Source organism: Ambystoma mexicanum, chromosome 13, assembly GCF_040938575.1.
Source record: "Ambystoma mexicanum isolate Mex_15411 chromosome 13, UKY_AmexF1_1, whole genome shotgun sequence".
NCBI lineage: Eukaryota > Metazoa > Chordata > Amphibia > Caudata > Ambystomatidae > Ambystoma > Ambystoma mexicanum.
This window is the reverse complement of record NC_090938.1, coordinates 108104147-108126355: the sequence shown is the minus strand read 5'-3', so window position 1 is coordinate 108126355 and position 22209 is coordinate 108104147. Positions and strand designations below refer to the sequence as shown.

Sequence of the window (22209 nt, the reverse complement as noted above, 5' to 3'; positions counted from 1 at the left end):
CTGTGGAGAGCACAAAACCCCGAAACCAGAGGCTACTCCTTTTACTCCCCCCAACATAAGGTTCACACCAGAATAGACTGTTTGTTCGTTAGTGAAGAGCATGCCGCCAGATTTGAGGACACACAGTACCTGGCCAGAGTGCTATCGGACCACTCCCCCCTGATGACCTCATGGGCGATCACAGCCCCTAGACCCCCCATCCCGACATGGAAACTGAGAAGCGAAGCGCTACTAGACAAAGCCTTAACGAACAAATCAGGGAGGGCACCACACAGTACTGGCAAACCAACATTGATAGTGTCCAACACATAAGTACAGCATGGGAAGCCTATAAAGTGGTAACAAGGGGGGAAATGATAGCCGCCGCTGGAGGGGCCCTAAAACTCATCACGTCCCAACTAGCGCACACCGAAGCCGAACTCCAAGCCCTCGAAGCAACACCATCCCTTGACCCAGCCCATACGCACAAATTGATCGAACTCAAACAAACATGCCTGACACACTGGGAGACACTGGGGAAACTAAGCTATACCAAATACATCGAAAGGAACCACGCCCTAGGCGATAAACCCGGGAAACTACTTGCGTGGCTTTACAAGCGGGAAACTCCCAGGAACCCCATCTGCTCTATCTGTAACATAGATGGCCTGACCTTCCACACGCAAGTGGGGATCAATGCAGCGTTCAAAGAATATTATCAAACCCTCTATTCCGATCCCGCACCGCCCCCAGACTCCGCAATTGAAGATGTCCTGGACATCATCAGGCTCCCATGCCTAGACGATCACCTGGCAGATCCCCTCGGAAGCCCCGTCACCCCAGACGAGGTCATGGCCACCATCAGATCTCTACCCTCTGGGAAAATGCCGGGACCAGACGGTCTCCCAGGCGAATTTTATAAAGCCTACGAGGACATACTAGCCCCCCTATTGTCCAAAGTATACAACGAGGCGTACGAAAAAGGCCACCTCCCCGACTCCATGGCTGAAGCCACCATCATCCCTTTACTTAAACCCGACAAAGATAGCACTGACTGCGGCTCGTATCGTCCCTTGTCCATGCTAAACGTAGATAACAAAATCCTCACAGCACTACTGGCCAGAAGGCTTCAAGCAGCCATCCCACACCTCATACACCAGGATCAAACTGGTTACGTGCAGGGCCGTTCCATCTCAGAGAACCTGCGCAGGCTGCACCACGTCATACACAGCACAAATAGTGTACCTGGCAAATACGCAGTTGCGTCCCTCGACGCTTCTAAGGCCTTTGATTCGGTCCGATGGAAATGGCTCTACGCTGCCTTATCCAAGATGGGGATCGGTCCGGCCTTCATGAATTGGGTCAAACTCGTCTACACCAATCCAACCGCCAGAGTGCGAACCAATAACACCTTTTCAGAAAAATGGAGCCTGGCCAGAGGCACCCGGCAAGGGTGCCCCCTACCCCCTTTGCTCTACATCTTAGCGATCGAACCAGTGGCGGCATACCTCAGGCAGGAGTACGGAGACGGGGGTATAATGATAAATGGGGTGAACCACCTCGTTTCCATGTACGCGGACGACATGCTCCTCTACTTAAAAGATCCCGAACACATCCTCCCCTACATTCTTGAAACCCTAGATGGGTTCCACAGATGCACCGGGATCCAGATCAATCACAGTAAGTCTTGCCTATTCCCCCTGGCTGCCCTCAGCAAGACCAAGAAAGAACACCTCCCCCCTCTAGCCCTCAAATGGGAACCCACCACATTCAAATACCTGGGCGTTATGATCCACCGCGACCCCGTAGCCGAACACGCACTAAACACCGGCAGGGCAAAGGAGGGCCTGGCTAAATCAATTAACTTCTGGTGCAAGCTGCCCCTCTCAATGGCTGGCAGGGCGGGTCTCCTTAAAATGGTGGCACTCCCGCGCCTCCTACACTTCTTCACCAATGTCCCTTACAATATCCCGCAACAATTCTTCAGAGACCTGAATAAACTTTGTAGGAAACTTCTATGGCGGGAAGGAAGGCACAGAGTCGCCCTAGACATAACACAGAGACCATACGATAAAGGAGGCCTAAAAACCCCCAACTTTGAGCTCTACTATATAGCAGCCCAGCTCAAGCACGTGATTCAGTGGTTGGCTGATGACGCCTCAACGGACACACGCTTCTTACACCCCCCAGACGCACCCTGGTTACTCAGGGACCTTCTCTGGATCAAACCAGCGGCATAAACGCATAATGCACACCTAATCCGCCTGGGCACCCAGATCTGGAATAGGGCCTGCAAATCGGTCAAGCTGACTGACCCTTACACCCCACAAATCCCAATAGCTGCTATCATGTCCACCAAACCAGAGGACCGAAAGGCGATCCGGAACATATGGGAACCCTCTGGTATCGCCACCCTGGGTGACCTGGTGGATGACCAGGGCATCCACACATTCCCAGAGCTGCATGAGTTGACATGGGTCCCGCTGGGTCAGTTCCTTCTACACGGGGCGGTGTTGGAAAAGCTCAAGAAGCGATGGCCAGATGCAGAATCCCTCTGCGCCGGGCACGAGGCCATCGAAAACTTGCTGAGCGTTGCAGAAGGGGGGCACGAAACCTCAATGCTCTATGAGATCCTAATTGACAACACCACACATAACGAGCTCAAATGTAAAGGCAAATGGGAATCTGAACTAAACACGCAGTTTGGAGACACGGAATGGGAAACCATAACACATTACCACAAAAGAGTTTCCAGGGATGCCCGATTCCAGCTTATTCAATTCTACTTCATCCACAGAGCCTACCTTACCCCAGCTGTCATTTCAAGATTCAGCGGCACCGGTGTAGTGACGTGCCCCAAGTGCCAAGAACCCGCAGCCACACCGACCCACATGTTCTGGGCCTGCCCGGCCATACAGACCTTCTGGTCCCAGATTCAAGCTAGGGTAGCAGAAGAGGACATAACACTGGACGTGCAGTCCTCCAGGGCCTGCATATTGGGCTCATACCCGCGAGGCAAAAAGAACAAGCCCCTTAACAGACTCAAGGATTTAATGTACATCCTGGCAAAAAGACGTATCGCCATGGCCTGGAAGCGCCCCAGAGCCCCTAGCCTCACAACATGGTGGGAAGACCTCTGTAGATGGAGTGTGGCCGAAACCGGGGCCTGGGAGCTGGCGCACCGACAACAATAAATTGGCGACTCTGAGGACCTTTTACAATGGATAGCCCTCACAGCAGCTCTGTTCCGCCCTAAGGAAGACAGCTCCTCAGGCGAGGACCTGGACAGCCCAGGCTCACCTTAGCGCAAACAGTAGACAGCCCAACGTCCCGGTCTGGGTTTGCATTGGGGGGAGGGAAGGGGGGGGAGTTACTATTGACACATAACTGATTACTATGTTGATGATGCTGGTTGTAATGTATTTGAAAAAACAATAAATATATTTGAAAAAAAAAAGAAATCTCTTGGTTCCCTTTTGGTGGCTGCTTTCCCTCATCCTTTTTCTGAGTGACCCCTGAATCCTTGTGAGTGGCCCTGTTGGCAACCCACAAGTCAGCAGCCTTAGCTAGTCTTCTAGGATCTAATTCCTTTGAATAAGCCAAGTGCTGTCTGAGCTCAGGAGGGCAGCCATCATAAATTGACTCCAACATTACAAGATTTCTCATTCCCTCATAAGTGTTCACCTTGTAACCCTTAATCCATCCCTCTAAGTTTTCAAACACTCACTCACCCAGGTAGCCCAAGGGGTACCATCATTCTTTTTAAGGGTCCTAAACCTTTTAAGGTACTGGGAAGGGGTCTTCCCAAATCTAGCTATCAAAGCTAGTTTCACACATTCATAATCCTTCTTATCCACCTCCCCCAACTCCATTACCACATCAGTTGCAACAGGGGGAAGCCTAGAGAACAACCAGGGAAGTAACTCATTCCATGTGATGTCCTGGAGCCCATGATTATACTCAAACATTTTTAACCAATCCAACACATCCAATTTAGGTTCATACATACCCACTAATTCCTTAGGCATCCGGGGTCTTTTGGGACTGGAACTCCTAGAAGAACCAGAGGAGAGAGAAGCATTTTCCACAGACAACCTTTTCATTTCTAGCTCATGATTAAGCTCTATTTCTGAGTCTTAACTCAGCTTGCTTCTGCTCAGCCTGGGCATTCATTCTTCTGAACTCTAGCTCTTGGTTTCTTTCAGATTGAGCAATAAAATGTTTGTACTCTAATTCAAGCTTCATTTTTTCAAGTTCAAAATAAGCAGGGTTACATGTAGGACCTGGTATAAGCACAGTAGGTACAGTAGGTGGCAGACAGAGGCTCAGAGTGGCTAACTTCATTAGGTTCACTTTCCTCTTCTGACTCATTATCAAGACTTTGATTCAGATCAATACCATCACTGTTTTCTACATTTGATGGGGGGGTAGATTCCTCTGTACCACCCAGACTTTGGTTTTCTAACAATCTTTCTATAGGTTCCATTTTCTTGCCCTTCTCAGAGAGATTCTTATGTCTACACAATACTTTTAAGCAATCAGCAGTTTTGGCAGACAATGATTCTAGGGTATAACTCTCCATAGCAGACATAGTTAGAAAATCAGCTTCTTAGTGCTAAGCTCTGTGGTTAGTTGTCCTACAACGTTCAACAAGCACTCTAAAGTGTATACTCAATACAAATCCCACCGCTGTACACCAGTGTTAGGCAGAAACCTGTGCAGTTCCCTCTGGGACCACTGCAAAAGATTTAGGACTACAGGTGTTTGGCAGTAAACCCACTTGGTAGCAGTCTGTACCACACAGATTAACTTGGTAGCTGTGGCTGAGCAGTCAGACTTCCCTCAAGAACAGTTAGGCAGTATACAGAGTATTCACAATAGGTCAAGAGAACACAATAGAACAAGTAAACACTGACCAGGGCTTGGTGTAAAAGAGATATAATTATTTATTTAAAACCACATCTAGAAAAACACACAGGCACTAATAGTAAGCAATTCAAAAACACAGTGACTAAAAGATATACACTCCCTTAAAAGAATATTAGACAAGTCTTCAGTAAAGTCCCACTTATTTTCAGACATCGGTGAGCGCTTAACGTAGATGGCACTCTAATAATTCGTTTTTAAAGGGAGAGAAAAACACTTTTTCACGAACACAACAAAGGAGGAAGGCAAAGTAACATGAGGAATTCAGAGACAGTAGGCCGGATCCGCTTAAGAGGAGCCAAACGAAATGTGTCCAAGGTCACACGGTTGCAGTGCACAAAAGTCTTGTAACGGTTCAAAAAGGAGTTGGTCCAAAGAAAGGGACCAGTTAGATGGTCAAGGTGGGCAGCCAAGTCCAGAAGGTTAAGGAGTTATTATTACCTTGTAGCAATCTTTAGAAAGGGAGGCCTGGCGGACATGGTACATTAAAGTGGTGAGAACACTCCAGCAGGGGCAGTTGTTCCTGGCAGCGGATGCAAGTTGGTGCTTCGTCCGGGGGAAGATAGGATCTCGTCGGGGAGGAAGACAGGAGTCCGTTGCACTGCCAGGGAAGAAACCAGCCGTGGAGTTTCTCAGGTACAAGGAGCGTTCCGTTGATTCGTGGTTCAGTGGTGAGTGGCTATCCGGCTGCCGGGGTGCTTGGCATGGGCAGTTTGACCGCAAACCGGTCTGGGGTGCGAAGAAAGAAGGTAAACTGGTTGTGCCCACCAGTCAGGGGAAGAAGCCTCTCCAGCCGGGAGATCTTCTCTGTCGTCGGGAAGTGGTGATTCGGTTCCGCAGGACTCCACCGGTGGTGTCATCGTGGTAGGTCGGCTCAGCTTCTCCCTCGTCGGATTCTCAGGTCCTGTGGCGACTTCTGAAGTTCCAGTCCCCAAAGCCCTGCTTTTATGCAGCATAACCCCATTCACTCAGCCTAGCTGTCAATCAAACATGCTAAGTGGTGAGCCGGCCGGCTCACCATTTGGGCCAATCACACAAGAGTGCGACTTGAGTTACCACAGTAACTCAGTCCAGGGTGCCTGAACCCCCTCCCACACCCCCTGTGGTACCCAGACAGAGTGGCACCACTTTTGGAGGCTTCTGTGGAGAAGCCCGCCTAAAAGTGGAACAAAGGGCTCGACTTGGGTTGGAGTCACAGAAGAGAACACAAACGCCATTTTAGAATCGAGCCCTGGCAAAAAATACCAACCGGCGAATTAATATTAATTAAATAAACCGGCGGTATGTTCGAGGCTATGAGAATTAAATAATTAAAGTTGGTAGCCTCGAACAATGGGAAAAACCCATAGGGAAATATTTGCGGTCGAATATAAAAAGTAGTTTCCACTGCCACCAGCCAAAACTCGATCAGGGGGGACGGAGACGTGCCCCCTCGACTAACAGACCCCAGGGCAATCGAATTGCCCCGACCAGTACGTCCACAATATGATGGTTTGTACTGGTTTCTGTTAATAATTTGGGACTAGTAAAGCCAATGGTGACTTTACATGCCCTGGGAGACAGTAGTCAGTCCCAGGGTATGGAGTCTATGGTGGGGTGTCATTATGACACCCCTGTGTTACTGCACGGAGGGTGCTGTGTAACACACATCGTAAAAACACAGGAGACCCTATGGAGTAAAGGACCCCATAACCCATAAAACACATTAACAGTCAAAGGAACACCATAAATCATGTCCAAGAGTGGGAGAAAAAGAGTCTCACTCTTGGCAGGAGAAAAAAACAAACTCCAGAAATCCAGCAAAGCTGCTGGGGGACTCACTAGGTTAGGAAAATCAGCCTAAAGATAGAATTCTCCCTAACAGACACCCCCCAATGGTCCCCTCAACGTGAGCGCCTTCCCTTTACACAAGAAGACCCCTTTGTGTGAACTTGCTCCAAAGGTTCGCCTTGCTGCGTTTCCTCACAGAAGTGCCCTCAATGTGATCTTCCTCCAGGAGGGCCTTTTGCGTCACATTCTTCCATCATCTCCACTTGTGCAGGTTTCTATGAACTGTGTGTGAGCTTGCTGCTGCACTACTTCCGGTGTAGGATTGCTGCATCTAGAACATTCCTGCACTAGGGCCCGCAGTGTGAAGTGCCTGCCGGCAGTGCCCTCGGTGATAGATGTGTCCTCTGCGGCCTAGTGCGCGTTTCCTAAAACAATGGAATGGAGTAGAACGGGCGAGGTGAGTGGCCAAATAGATGGTGGGGCAGGTGGAGTAAACAGTGTGGCTTTCCATGTTTTCACTTGTGTAGCCACACTCCTAGCCTTTGTACACGAAACAGCTTGTTAAAGAGACTGAAGGGCCATTTATATATTTTTTGTGGATATAATTTTCACGCAACAATTCTGTATTTTTCGGTTTTCCTATAAATCAAAGCCACATCCCTTAGAAATCTCTTTGTGCTTCGTGTTTACAACCGATTGCAAACAGACGACATTTTGTAATGCCGTCATTTCAGTGGGCAGAGCAGTTTCTAGGCCAATTGGTGCCCAGGGCAAAAATGTGTCCTCCCCCCACCCACGTCTGTACAGCTCACTCACCAGATGCAAACGCCGTAAACAGCAGCAAGCAGCCCCTAGGAATGTTCAGGATCCGTGTGTCCCCTTGCGCCTGGCATAGACATGGCAGTACATATAGCCTCCACAGCCAGATGCTCCAACACATTGTGTAGGCATACTCACCACTCGATCAAGAGCCAGCCATACCTCCTCACCCACCACACTGCAATGTATCATTCATCGCCACCTTTCTAAGGCCACCGTTGCTGTACGCTCCCGCGTTCCTTCTGCTTGCTCCCTCTTTCTTGACCCTTGACGCTTTATTATTCCTGCCTGCATTGTATCCCTCTATTTTCTTTCTTCCGATCTTCCTTTTGTTTTTCGTTCAGTCTCCTCCTTTCCTTTGCTTTGCTTCCCCCATCTCCTCCTTTCGGGCGCCCATCATTGACAGCATCAATGCAGTGCAAGTTTGACTCCTCCAATCAGTCCTCAGGGGGCGAACATGGTAGTTTTTAACGTCCCCACCTGAGGCATCCATTACTGTGAGTGTCACAGCTGGTCTCAGCACCTCCAATGACCGCTTCACTCTGCAGATCAGTATTGCTCTTGTGAGAACCCAGTTGGCTATACAGGGCGCGAGACTCACCTTTAGTTAAAAAGTATAGCTGCCATGTCAGGAACCTCGGAACTATCCACCAACCTCAATGCACTTTAATGGGCAGTTCACATGGACGCTGTGGTGAGACCGTCTGGTTTAATGTCTGCTTGAAGAACTGGCACTTAGGACATTAGCAGTCTTGCCTGTTTACATTTTAAAGGTATTTGTGCCACGCACCGTCACCAACACAGTTGCTCAGAAAGGCGCTCAGAAAGATCTGCAAACAAAAAAGCGGGGTGTGGTTAGTCGGGTGAAGAGGGAGTAGGAAAGTGAGAAAGGTGATGTGCTTTTGGCAGCTTCAGTTCGGTTTTCACTGTGCGCTGAGATTATTGGATCAATGTGAGTCCTTGTGTGCTGTTGGTGTGACTTATGTGTTGTTTGTTGTTGCAGTGTGGTGAAGTGCGTGCAGTTTGCTGTGCGAGAAGGTGGTTGTGTAGATTTTCGTGTGAGTCAAGTATGCAGAAATTTGAGCTTTTGGGTTAGTGGGTTAAATGTCTCTTAGTCCTTATAATTCTTGTTACTTGGATTGGAACCCTCTGATACGTTGGCGCTGGATAGGGTAATAGCCCGTTGTCATATGTCAGTGCATTATTTTCATCTTCAATAATGTCAGACACTTGTAGTGTTTAATACAGGTGTTGATTTTTATTTGGTTGAATCCTGGTGTGACAGCGTTCATTGGTACGTTGTCACACCAGTGGGTCTTGGTAGTTATGGAAAACCGCTGATTTAGCAGCATGAATATAACAAATTTGGATGGTTGCTCTAAGACACAGTTTAATTGCCCAAAATGGGCAGAGATTATTAAAGGCGCGGAGATGCTAGTCTCTGAAAAAAAAAATACTTAGCGAGCAAAAATACATATACCGCTATGTATAGACAGACTGACTGCACCGAAGCGTGTGAGTCGTGTCTAGATAGTCTAGAGTGATGAGGAATTTGTTAGCGAGAGGAGGGGCTCACCTTTGCGCGTAGAGCTGTCTTCAAATGGCTGAGCGGTAGTGTCACAGCTAACGCGCATGAGCATTGGAGAATTAGTCTATCTCTTCAATAGAAAAAACTTTATTGAGGTTAGCACGAACATGCAAGCACTCTTTGGTGCGGTGGACTGTTATGAGAAAAGGAGCATGTCCTGAATACATTGTTGAAGCATGTATGGAGTTAGATCACTAGAAGTTTTGTTCTTCCAGAGTAAGAGCAAAAGGGGGTGCATGATTATGCATACCAGTGAAGGTGGGGACCTTAGCTAATGCTCAATCACAAATTAATTTTTACAAAAAAATGCATATGATTATTTGCGTACTACCGTTGTAGTGTGTGAAAAAAGCCAAAGGCAACAAGGAGTTAGCCTTAATAGAAAAAACTGGCGCGAACATGAGAGCACTCATTGGTGCAGTGGACTGTTATCAGAATAAAGCATGTCCTGAACGCGTTATTGGGGCATATATGGAATTCGATCACTAGAAAAGTTGTTCTTACAGAGGTGAGAGCAAAAGGGGGTGGATGCATGATTGTACATACTAGTGAAGGTGGAGACCTTAGAGTGCCGGTCAGTCACACACACATTTTAAAAAAAAAAGCATATGATGTTTTGGTTTCACACAATTTCGGTCTGGATTTCAAGAGACATACATTATTATGACTGGCAAAATTCAAGTAGTACAAGCAGGTACAAACAAAATTAATATTCCTAGTGGTTGTATATATAATGCATTCCAGGATGTAACTGAACATAGTTGTTTTTTTGGACATTAGAAAAAAGGTCTCCTTATTGTAACATGGCAACAAAACAGATGCAAACAAAACACACGCTGGTCAATATGTACATCATGGTGATCAGTTGCTGTTTTTAGTATATCGTGATAACATACTTATAAGTGTTTTCAACTTGGGAAAACAAAAGTGTTTTTTTTCTTTTTTAGGTTCGAGGTTGCAATCATAGAAAAACGTTGCAACAGAATTGTTAATTGACAAAGAGATTCCACTCTATTGAAATGTTAAGGCCTTGTTTCACTGTGTCTAACCGATAGATCCACTTCTGTTCTAGGCAACGAAGCATCATGTCGCGGTCGCGGTCTCCTCCTGTAGGGATTTTTTTAACGGTTTCTATGATAAACTAGAACATATCAGAATAAAGATTTATTTTGCTTTGAAATGGGCAACCATTGGCTTGTCATCTATTTCGTTTTTAATGCATGATTTATGCTCATAAATCCTTTGACGGATTTCTCGTTTGCATTTGCCTATGTATATTAAATTGCAAGGACATTTTATACCGTACACCAACCATTTTGTTTTGCAATTGGTGAAATGCTTGTATTTCCATATCATACCGTTGAGGTTGATTTATTTTAAGTCTTTCGTCAATGCACAGGCTGTGCATGTTCCACACCTATGATGGCCAATGACAGGAGGTAAATTCCATAGAGTGGTTTGGTTGGAAGTTGTAATCTTCGGTTCCTCATAGATGCGGACAAGGCGATCGTTGAGGTTTCTACTTCTTTTGAAGGCATATCTTGGTTTCTTTGGTTGAAAGGTGTCGGTGGTGAGCACATCCCAGTGGTGTAGTATCGTCTTTCTGAGGTTATTACTGATGGGTGTGAAAGTTGTAACGCACGTTAGATCTAGCTACATTCAATTGGCAACATGCATGTTCCGAGCTGCCTGCTGTCCATAAGCCGCCGCTCAGAAGGTTGGAAGCCGTGATGGGGAAAGGGATAGAAGGCTTGTGCATGTAAGATATCAGAATATATAATTGTTTTCCCAAATGGGAAACTTACTCCATTAATATACATGGGGACACTGAGATGACCAAGAGTGAAACTGTACATTCAGTTGTGAGATTACCAGCAACAGTTGATAGTATGCTCCAAGGAGTGTGGTGCCCACTCAATATATCACACTGTTTAAAGGTGTGAGACCCATCCTGAATGCTTGCCCAAGAGCCTTGGCCAGAATTTCACACTGAAGAAGTGAGCATGTGATCCGTGGTCTGCAGCCCAAACACGCAGGGGATTCCCCATGCTCCCACTTGTGAGATTTGCACCGAATTAGTGAGATTGTGCTCCAAGGTAGGAGGCACATGCACAGTGTTTGCTCTGAGGTTTGACACACTCACAGGATGGGCTGGCATTTCGTTCTCCCATCCTACTTGTGTTGCTCTGCCTTTTGAGGGCTACTACAACCTGGATGATTACAGAGGGGTGGGGTAGGGGCAGTGATGGCCTACTGGAAGGCAACTGGAAGGCTGAAACCTCCTTTTTTACTTGACTTTAGTATATGCAGTACAAGCTAGCCAATGTTTCCACTGTTCTGCGCCCCACCCCTTGCGCCAAGTTGGCGACTACATGCAAATGCGGTCATATAACTAACGTTGATGTCACTTCCTACATTTGGACACCCCCCGGGAAATTCATAAGTCGGCTCCCCTGCCTCACAGTAGATAATGCCCCCCCCCCCTGCAACCTTTGTTAGTCTTCTCTAAATCCACTTGTTAGCACTTCTAAGATGATGTGGGTCTCTGTCACCCTGAGGTTCTTGGTAGTGACCCCGCCATTCCCTTTCTGAGTTTTTTTGTTGTTTTTCTGTGATGTTCTAACAGGCTGTCGTTTCCCGTGGCTTCACTTTTCGATATTGGGCGCCGCTAAAGTGTTACCTGTTGCATTGGAGCACACAATGCACTGGCCACAGTTATGCGAATTGCTGCACGGTTCTTACCCACTGCTTATCCCTAGCATCTGTTGGACGCTGCCTTTTCAAGCAGTACTATTGAACTTTGCACAGTAATTGCCTGCTCGTGGTATTTCAAAGCACTCTTCTGGGAGCGGATGGCTTAATTGCAGTGTACGTGTGCTACTGGTGCAATGAAAACATCTTAACAAAGTATGCCTTCATCCACTTGAGTGATATACAATCACTATGCGTGTCCTCACCCTGAAGTCATGGGAAAAACAAGCATTGGCGCAGCCAATAGCTTGGGTTGTGGCTACATATTAGAAAGGCCTTTTCTAGACAATGTTGTAGGTACCATCTTATAGCCAGGAAGTACCATCATGGCAGTGCCTTGTACACGTGTATCCCATGAATACATTAAAGCCGAAACCTTTGGCTTTGCAAATGCTTGTTTTATTTTTGCTGTCCTCAATCTCTCCCAAGACCGTTTGTAAACTTTAAGACCAGGTGAGGGGTGCTTTGCGGTTCATGAATTCCTAGCTGCCACCCCAGGAGAACCATCCAATGGATTATACTTAGAAGAGACTTCTTGCTGCCCCCAATGCCCCCCCCCTCCAAGGCGCAAAGAATTCAGGTAAAGATATGCCCGCAAGAGAGTTCACCAAGTCACTGTTCTTCCCTGTGCAAGCACACACTCTAATTGGTGTTGACCCTTTGTGGCTTAATCCCCAATATCGCCAACACATTGATACTGTGTAAGGGAAAGGAGAAAGGGGAGTTTGGAGAAGTGCGCGGTGTTGGCATAGTAACCTGTCCATGTTTGGTGATGAAATGCTCGAAGCACTAGCTGGGCCTTCTTTTGGGGGCAGGTACTAGGCCACGGATAGGTCTGAACACCAGGTAAAAGGATTTGAAAAGGAGTCAGTCATTGTATGTGATTGAGTCAGGTGCCTTTCTGGAGGATTAAAATGTAGAAACACTTGTGTAAAGACAGGCACATTATAAATTACTTATATCAATTCAAACAGCTGCAATGTATTGCATACTGTTTCGAGATGGGGCATCGCTTTTGTGCATGTTTCTGGTGATGCATCAGTCCCGAGTTTGATAATTAATAGGGAAACATATTGGTGTTTCCTTGCAGAGAAAAATAAGTCTCACGATGTGCATTGAGAGGGCAAGGGGAGTGCGTTTTGCATATTACTCGTAAGCACTTACAGGGTATGTACGGCAACACTTATGTCAGTCATAATGATGGAAACAAGCATTGGCAATGCCAATAGTTTGGGCTTTTGTGTAGGCATGGCAAAAGCCCTCGGTAGGTAGGCACTGCTGTCTGTAGTGGTATTAACAGTAGCAGGTGCAAAATGGTGCAAGTACCTAAGCATCTAATAGCACTGCCTGGCAAATGCCAAAAAATGTTAACACTTCACTGAAGGACACGCACAGTGCTTATATGAATGTTATCATGTACCACACTTAGATGGAATTCTTGACTTTAGTCTGCATCGCATCTAGATAGGATTATGAATGTTAGCATGTACCACTCTTAGATGGAATTTCACATCTAGACAGGATTATGAATGTTAGCATTTACCACACTTAGATGGATTTCTCGATATGAATGTTAGCATGTACCACACTTAGATGGAATTCTTGACTTTAGTCTGTGTCACATCTAGACAGGAATATTAATTTTAGCATGTACCACACTTAGATGGAATCCGTAACTCTAGATTGCGTTACATCTAGATAGGATTATGAATGCTAGCATGTACCACACTTAGATGGAATTCTCAATTTTAGCCTACATCACATCTAGACAGGATTATGAATTTTAGCATGTACGACACTTAGATGGAATCCGTAACTCTAGATTGTGTTACATCTAGATAGGATTATGAATGCTAGTATGTACCACACTTAGATGGAACTCTTGACTTTAGCCTGCGTCGCATCTAGATGAAACTGTGAATGATGACAAGTGCAACACCCGAATGGAATCATGATCACTAGTCTTCCTCACATCTAGACAGAATTTTGAAATTAGCAAGCGCTACACACTCAGATGGAATAGTGAATAATAGCAAGCATCACACCTAGACATAATTGCAAGGACAGAAAGACCAACTAACCAATCCACTAAGAATTTCATCCCTCTGCATACACCTCTCAAACTCTAACCAAACACAACCACAAGCCTAAAACACAGCAAGCCCCACAAACTTCACTAGACTGCAACAACAAAAGAAACCGCACATAGACTTGCACAACAGCACATGACGACTACCGACCGTAAAACACCCCAAGCCCAGCCAACGGACCCACCGGGCTGAGGCTGCCAACAGCAAATCACTGCTCTCTTGCACTTTTCCAGCTTATTCCCACTAACTCACACCCCCTCTCCCTCTTTCAGAGCCGCCAGAGCGCCAGGGGACCACTCCGGGGGTGATAGTTGTGTGGTACAAATATCCTTTAACACTAACAATAGAGAAAACATCCCAACACAATCAATCTGGGAGCTTGGGTTAGAAACCGGGTATAATTAACCAGAACGCATGTCGTAGGACAATAATGTGTTCAAGAAACAGTTTCTACTAGATGAATACAAGGACTGTGTGTTTAAGAGATGCGTTCATCCTGGTCTGACTTGTCACCTATGTGCCTGCTACACACCAACAACGTAGTCCTCAATGTGGCTTGTATATCTCACACGATCTCTTAAATTGTTTGTATTCACGAATTTTATTTGGATACATATGCCTAGGATTGTTACAGAAGAGCAGACATTTGAAATCTGCAAACGACGACAAATTATACAATAATATGACAAATTGCACTTTAGAAAAGCTTGTCTGTAGGTTTACAAGCAAATTGAAGAGTCACTCTGTTACAATACAATGTTGATGGACGGCCAGGTACAATGGGTACATGAAAAGAGCAAAGCCCTTTATCATAGAATTGCTGCTTACACAGCCATTTCTTCACCATTTTCAAAGATTTACTCATTATTTTGTCCTCGTTTTTGCACTCATGGGGACAAACGAATTAAAAAGGCTGCGAACACGGGGTCTGCAAAAATGCTCGGCTTTCGTTAGCGCAGGAATAAAGAAACGTCTATACTTTATAGCCAGAACTTGGAAAGCCTTCCTCCTGTCTTGCTCACTGAGCACAGGAGAGAGAGAACGAGCTCGTCAGTTGCTGATAGGAGTTACAGTGCAACTTATGATACCTTTTTGTTCTCATGAACCGCTGAGCCTCGGCCTCACAGCGTGCGCTCGTTTTGTTTGTTTACAGACCCACTAGAAGCCTGCCCAGTCCCAGGCTACACTTGTTCCAGCGATTCATTCACAGATCCCCTACCAGAATGCCCGCCTTGCGTTCTCCTCTGCACAACAAGGTCACTCGTGTTTATGGTGCGCTCTTTAGGTTCTCCGCTGCTGGACACCCTGGGTTAGATACACATGGGCCCCTGTTGCACAACTGACCCCCCCACCCTCCGATCCCTACGACCCAGGCAGCTGCCCACTAGGCCCGCCCCAATAATGGGCCTGCAAGTGGGAATGACGCCTACACTGTGCATGTGCAAGGAACTCAGTGAAATGTTCATCAGGAGAAGACATCAGTGCAAGCCATGTTTCCCATGCAATTGCAACATACGTGTGGTGCATTTTGCTCATGGGCAAGATGCCACTGGTATGAACAAAAACAATGAGCTCTTGACAGTTTCAGCCAACACTTACTTTGCAGAAGACATAACTAAAATGCCGAAGTTGGCTGGGCAGAAAACATTTCTCCTTGCATCCGCTTGGAAGAGGGGCAGTTTAGGTCCATGGCTATTTGGAACATGATTTTTGCTGCAACATTTTCCTAATTTGTATATCGCGTTCTTAACCACTTCCAATGTATATATGTTAATGGGCTGAGCCATTCCTCGGCCTGCCCACCTACTTGTATTGCCCTGAATTTTACGCACAAGCACGTAATGAATGCACGCTCTAGACCAGGGGTGCACAACTGATTTTGACAGAGGGCAGAAAGTACCTTACATGATGGCTATAGTGGGCCAAAAAGTAAATGTGGGTGGGGCGGTAGGCGCGGTGGGGCGTGGTGTGGCAGGAGGCTTTTTCAACCCCCTATTTTTATTAAACACTATGCCCCATAGCCCCCACCCCTCAAGCAAACACTATGCCCCATGGCTCCCACCCCCAAACACTATGCCCCATGACACCCACCCCTCATGCAAACACTATGCCCCATGGCCCCCACCCCTCATGCAAACACTATGCCCCAAGACACCCACCCCTCAAGCAAACACTATGCCCCATGGCTCCCACCCCTCAACCAAACACTATGCCCCATGACACCCACCCCTCATGCAAACACTATGCCCCATGGCCCCCACCCATCATGCAAACACTATGCCCCAAGACACCCACCCCTCATGCAAACACTATGCCTCAAGACACCCACCCCTCATGCAAACACTATGCCCCAAGACACCCACCCCTCATGCAAACACTATGCCCCAAGACACCCACCCCTCAAGCAAACACTATGCCCCATGGCCGCCACCCCTCAAGCAAACACTATGCCCCATGGCCCCCACCCCTCATGCAAACACTATGCCCCAAGACACCCACCCCTCATGCAAACACTATGCCCCAAGACACCCACCCCTCAAGCAAACACTATGCCCCATGGCCCCCACCCCTCATGCAAACACTATGCCCCAAGACATCCACCCCTCATGCAAACACTATGCCCCAAGACAACCACCCCTCAAGCAAACACTATGCCGCATGGCCCCGACCCCTCATTCAAACACTATGCCCCAAGACACCCACCCCTCATGCAAACACTATGCCCCAAGACACCCACCCCTCATGCAAACACAATGCCCCAAGACACCCACCCCTCATGCAAACACTATGCCCCAAGACACCCACCCCTCATGCAAACACTATGCCCCAAGACACCCACCCCTCAAGCAAACACTATGCCCCAAGACACCCACCCCTCAAGCAAACACTATGCCCCATGGCCCCCACCCCTCATGCAAACACTATGCCCCATGGCCCCCACCCCTCAAGCAAACACTATGCCCCATGGCCCCCACCCCTCATGCAAACACTATGCCCCAAGACACCCACCCCTCATGCAAACACTATGCCCCAAGACACCCACCCCTCAACCAAACACTATGCCCCATGACACCCACCCCTCATGCAAACACTATGCCCCATACTCATACAGACCCCAACCCCCCCACCCCTGCATACAAACTAACAAGTATACACCATGCACCCATACAGACCCGAACCCCCACCCCCCAACTCAGCACACAAACCCACAAGCATACACCATGCACCCATACAGATCCGAACACCCCACCCCCAACTCAGCACACAAACCCACAAGCATACACCATGCACCCATACAAACTCGAGCCCCCCCAACTCAGCACACAAACTCGCAAGCATGCACGCATACAGACTCGGACCCCCACATCTCAACATACACTGAACGTGCACACAACAACAACAAACATTCAGGCAGACCTGACCCCACCCCCCCCACCCCCTCCATCCACACCCCCCCCCACCCTCCCAGCATCTCAACATACACTGTACTTGCACACAAACACATTTAGGCAGACCCGACCCCACCACCCCCCCACATCTCAACATACACTGCACTTGCCCACAAACACATTCAGGCAGACCCGACACACCCCCCCCATCCGCATCTCAACACACACTGCACTTGCACACAAACACATTCAGGAAGACCCGACACACACCCCCTCTCCGCATCTCAACATACACTGCACTTGCACACAAAAACATTCAGGCAGACCCGACACACACCCCACCCCCGCATCTCAACATACACTGAACTTGCACACAAACACATTCAGGCAGACCTGACACACAAACCACCCCCGCATCTCAACATACACTGAACTTGCACACAAACACATTCAGGCAGACCCGACACACCCCACCCCCGCATCTCAACATACACTGCACTTGCACACAAACACATTCAAGCAGACCCGACACACACCCCACCCCTGCATCTCAACAATCACTGCAGACTTACAAATACAAACACACCCATAGACACCCGACACCCCCCCTACCTCCGCATCTCAACATACAATGCAGACATACAAATACAAACACACCCATACACACCGGACACACACCCCCACCTCCGCATCTCAACATACATACAAAAACAAAAACACAGGACGGAGCCGAGACAGACACACACACAAACATACAGCCCCCCCACCATGTACTTACCCAGACGTCCTGGAATGCTGGCGAGGCTTCTGGCACTGCCCAAATCGTTTTGGGTTGGGTGTACCTCTACATCTGTGCACCCCGGTGCACAGATGTAGAAGTATACCCAACCCAAAACGATTTTTAGAAATGGAGGGACAGATGCAAAACAAGAGCCTCTTGCTTTGCATCCGTCCCTCCATTTTTAAACATCTTTTTTCTCCGGCTTTTACCCGGCCCGCCAGAGAGAGACAGTATGGATGGAACAAAGGGCCATCCATACTGCCCCTCTTCTGTGCGGCCCGTGGGGGGGTGGGGATTGCTCAGCCCCGACTTCATTCTGCCGGGGGTGGGGGGGGGGAGGAGGGCCCCGCAGCCCCCCCTACTCTGCACCCCTGCCAGGGCAGATTAGGTCACTGAGCCCCAGCTTCCCTGGCAGCATACACACACACACTGCGTGACTCACGGCCCGGCAAGGAAAACAAAGACTTTCTTAATGGAGGGCGACCTTTGCTGCTTGCGGGCCGCCTTCCATTAGGAAAGTCTTCAACCCTGCCGGGCCGCATCCAGCAGCCTCACGGGCCGCACTTGGCCCGCGGGCCGTATGTTGTGCACCCATGCTCTAGACACACACATCTGGTACTTGCACATGGTCATCAAATGTGTTCATTGACTATGACAACATATCTTTAACCGCTATTTTGCAAAAGGAGTCATGTGGAATGTACTTGATGCAAAGGAAGCTACTTAAATTGTGTAGCTCTTTTCAGTGTTACCTAACACCTGTTCAGATGTAGCATCGTTTTACACTTTTTGGTGGAAAGATTTGAGTGGATTGTTAACTTAACATAACTATTATTTTGAAAGGAGATTAAATGTGACGATGTATAATAATAATACGTTTGTGATTATTGTTTTACAGGAATGTGCAGGATGTTGCAGTGGTTGTCACACAGAACATACACTGGAGGTAGAGGAAGACAAAGCTACTGGTTGCATTAGATTGCCACGCTGCAAATGATTATCAGAACGTGTGGGAGCATACAGCTATACTGAGGTGAAAGAGAAAGAGGCGCCCATGGTGGCCCAGTACAGTGTGTTTTGATTTCACGTTCTACCCTGGAAATGACGCTCTGCTGAACTCTAGATGGCAATCATGCACCCGACAGGGGTGACGGAGATTGGCTTGACGCGTTCAGCATTGAACACGCTCTCGAGAAGCCAATGCAAAAACATCAAACAGAAGATCTCACAGTGGGAAGTGAAGACCAGGGAGGCCTGCACAACTAATAAACTCATCCTAAAAGATTTTGGGGTCTCCTTTGATGGCCACCGAGCTGTTACCAACAGAAAAACAGGTGATTCTGGGCACGGCAACCGGTTGGCCACTGGGAAATCAAACGTACTTGATTTTAGGGAAGTCAATGGCAATTGTGGTGATTGCAGCAGGGAAGACAGTGGAATATATGCCCACAATGAAGGGCTGGAACCCGTAAGTGAGGAAACTGAGACTAGCTCGGTCTTTTCTCAGGAAAGTGAGAATGAGAACTTAAAATATCACTTTTTGGATCCAGAAACAGCTCTGCCCCCTGGTAATTTTTACACGTCCAGAGGACTATGGAGGAGTGTGGAAATGAACCCCAAAGAGGATAATGGTGCCTATTTGTATGACCTAAAAAGAAAGAGGGAAAGGTGTAGTTCAACTGGGCGGGAGCTCAATGCAAGAACTTTGCTCAACCAAAGCAAGTTAAATCAAAATCTGGCGGTGAAGAGTTTGGAAAATATTTATTGTGACACAAATGGCCTGGACGATGAGCCGCCAATCAATCCAGTGCCCAAACCCCAAAGGACATTTCGTTATGCAGTTGGGAATGAAAACGGAGACTGTAGACACAACAACAGAGTCAGGAAGAAGTCACTTGAGGGGATTGCCGATGAACCAGCTGCGTCCTCCCAACGGCATACAGAACGAAAAAAGTTTGAAAGCAGGAAAATAAGGCCCAGATCGAAAAGGTTAGTCAAGCTTAATGATCTATCATCTATATATGCAGAAATGTGTGTGTCTGTAGTATTTTATGTGTCTGCCTTAGCTACACGTAGACCTGGTGAAACTCTGTCATGCTGGCCCCTTGGTAGGTGGGCTTGCAGCAGGTTCACTGTTGGCCACCAGTGGTGAAGAATGCAATCCACTTATTTGTAAGATGTTGTAAAATCTTAGTTTATCCCAGTCAGCAGTTATAATATCACTGCCATGTCATAATCATCCTGCATAGAAATAGGAAATGATTTTTAAAAAGTCCTTCTTCTCTTTTTACATATATTTTTCTAACTGATTGTGGCGAATCAAGGGTAGAACAATAATATAATATTGGACCAACAGAACAGGGAATAGCTATGCACAACATTTATTTATTTACCAATACCAATAAATGTTCCATTTGTTGATTTCTAAAAACTTTTATTCAAATATCAAAATTTCATAAAAATGTATAAAATCAAACATAAACAAATATCTGCATCAAGCATTCATACTGATTCACTCCTACCAATCTTTCCACTCTTAGCTTTGTTATCACAATATATATATCTTTTTGTCTTTTGGCCTCCTACATGGACAGCCTCCAATTTTTGTTTACACAATGATCAAAAAAGTCCTCTATCCACTCCTGTGATGGTACTGCCTGCGTGTTCCTAATCACACAGACCTATGTCTACACCTGTTTCGGTTGTCTTTTCGGGACATCCACATTCGTAGCCCCTTGGATCTTGCAACCTTCTTCAGGACAGAAAATCGGGAGTAGCCTTGTTCCCGTAAGCCTCAAGTAGGGTGAGTATCACCACCTAAAATACAATACATAATATCAACAGACCTGACTAACCATCACTCAAACTTTCATATATTCTATTTCATTATTATCAGCTATTCCCTCTTATTCGCCTCACATTAAATATGTAGAAAATTATTCTAAACAGTAATCATTGTATCAATATTAATGGGCGATGAACTACTTAACACCCATTCAATTGATTGTTGGATTTAATCTTATCTGCATCATTGCATAATTCCCACTCTAATCTGTCCACATCAAAAGATGCAAATAAACCCAAACTGAACATAATTTCATTCATGTACTTACTCAAATTAATTTGCTGTATTCATCCATCAGTATATTTTTAGTATGGACTCTTCAAGGGAGGTTCTTCACGTTTTAGGCAGGGCTATTAATTGCAAAATAGCTCCTACAAGGGAGCATTGATACTCACCACAATTTATACAATAATGAAGTGGAAGAACTATGATTGATGGTGGATTAAAAATACTTACACCTGTTGTAACGTATTCTTATACAGAGGGTTGTTTTTATCAACCTGCAGCCACAAAGTACCGCTCTGATGATGATCCTACAGCAGGATCTGAAAAAATAGATTACGGGAAGCTGACTGAAAAACTGGCCTTTTTACAAACTTATATCATAGTGATACACACATCTTTCTAGGTTACTACTCAAGAATAGACATATCCGTTATAGCCTGTCACAACTCTTCCCTGTTTCTATTCTCTGCTGATTTCCATTTCAATTCTAGCCCTCATGAGCATATTTTGTTAGTTTAAAAAGTGTCAACTGCCTATCTTCAAGGTTCTTAGATCTTGAACCCACTCCCTCTGTTCTATATCCCCCTCATTTCCTCCCGGGCTGCCATTCGCCCTCTCCTGCTTACCTGATTCATTCCAAAGATGTGGCAATATTAATCTTTGACAACTATATCGTAGCTCTACAAAATAAACATGTTACTTAATTGCTGTTTCCTCACCAACATTTTTCTTCAAAACGTTCAATATACTTCAATAACATGCTATGGTCTGAAACAAGATGATTTCTAATCCCCAAAATTGCCTTTTACAATAGCACTATCTCCCATCTCTTGTAAACTTACATGACTCTTTAAATCGACCTCAGGACACACAATACATAGAGGCCAGGCTACCCAGAACTAACAATGAACTCTACAAATAAATCAGGAGTCCCTCTTAAACCCCAATCCCCTAGGATGTATGACTAAATGATGACCAGGGAAATTAAAATGCTTATAAAAAGGGAATATAAATGCTTTTCTTTGTCACATGAAAGATACTGCCAT

General features: G+C 46.5%; 1 protein-coding gene across 3 annotated transcripts in view; it reads left to right on the top strand.

The window, feature by feature from the left end:
• DENND2C (DENN domain containing 2C) overlaps positions 1-22209 on the top strand; it is a 463255-nt gene that overhangs the window by 223697 nt on the left and 217349 nt on the right. For all 3 annotated transcript variants that reach the window (XM_069633399.1, XM_069633398.1, XM_069633396.1), the window contains exon 2: positions 18992-20082. In XM_069633399.1, coding sequence (XP_069489500.1) covers positions 19217-20082 — 866 coding nt within the window. In that variant the 5' untranslated portion in view covers positions 18992-19216. The remainder of the gene's footprint in view (positions 1-18991; positions 20083-22209) is intronic.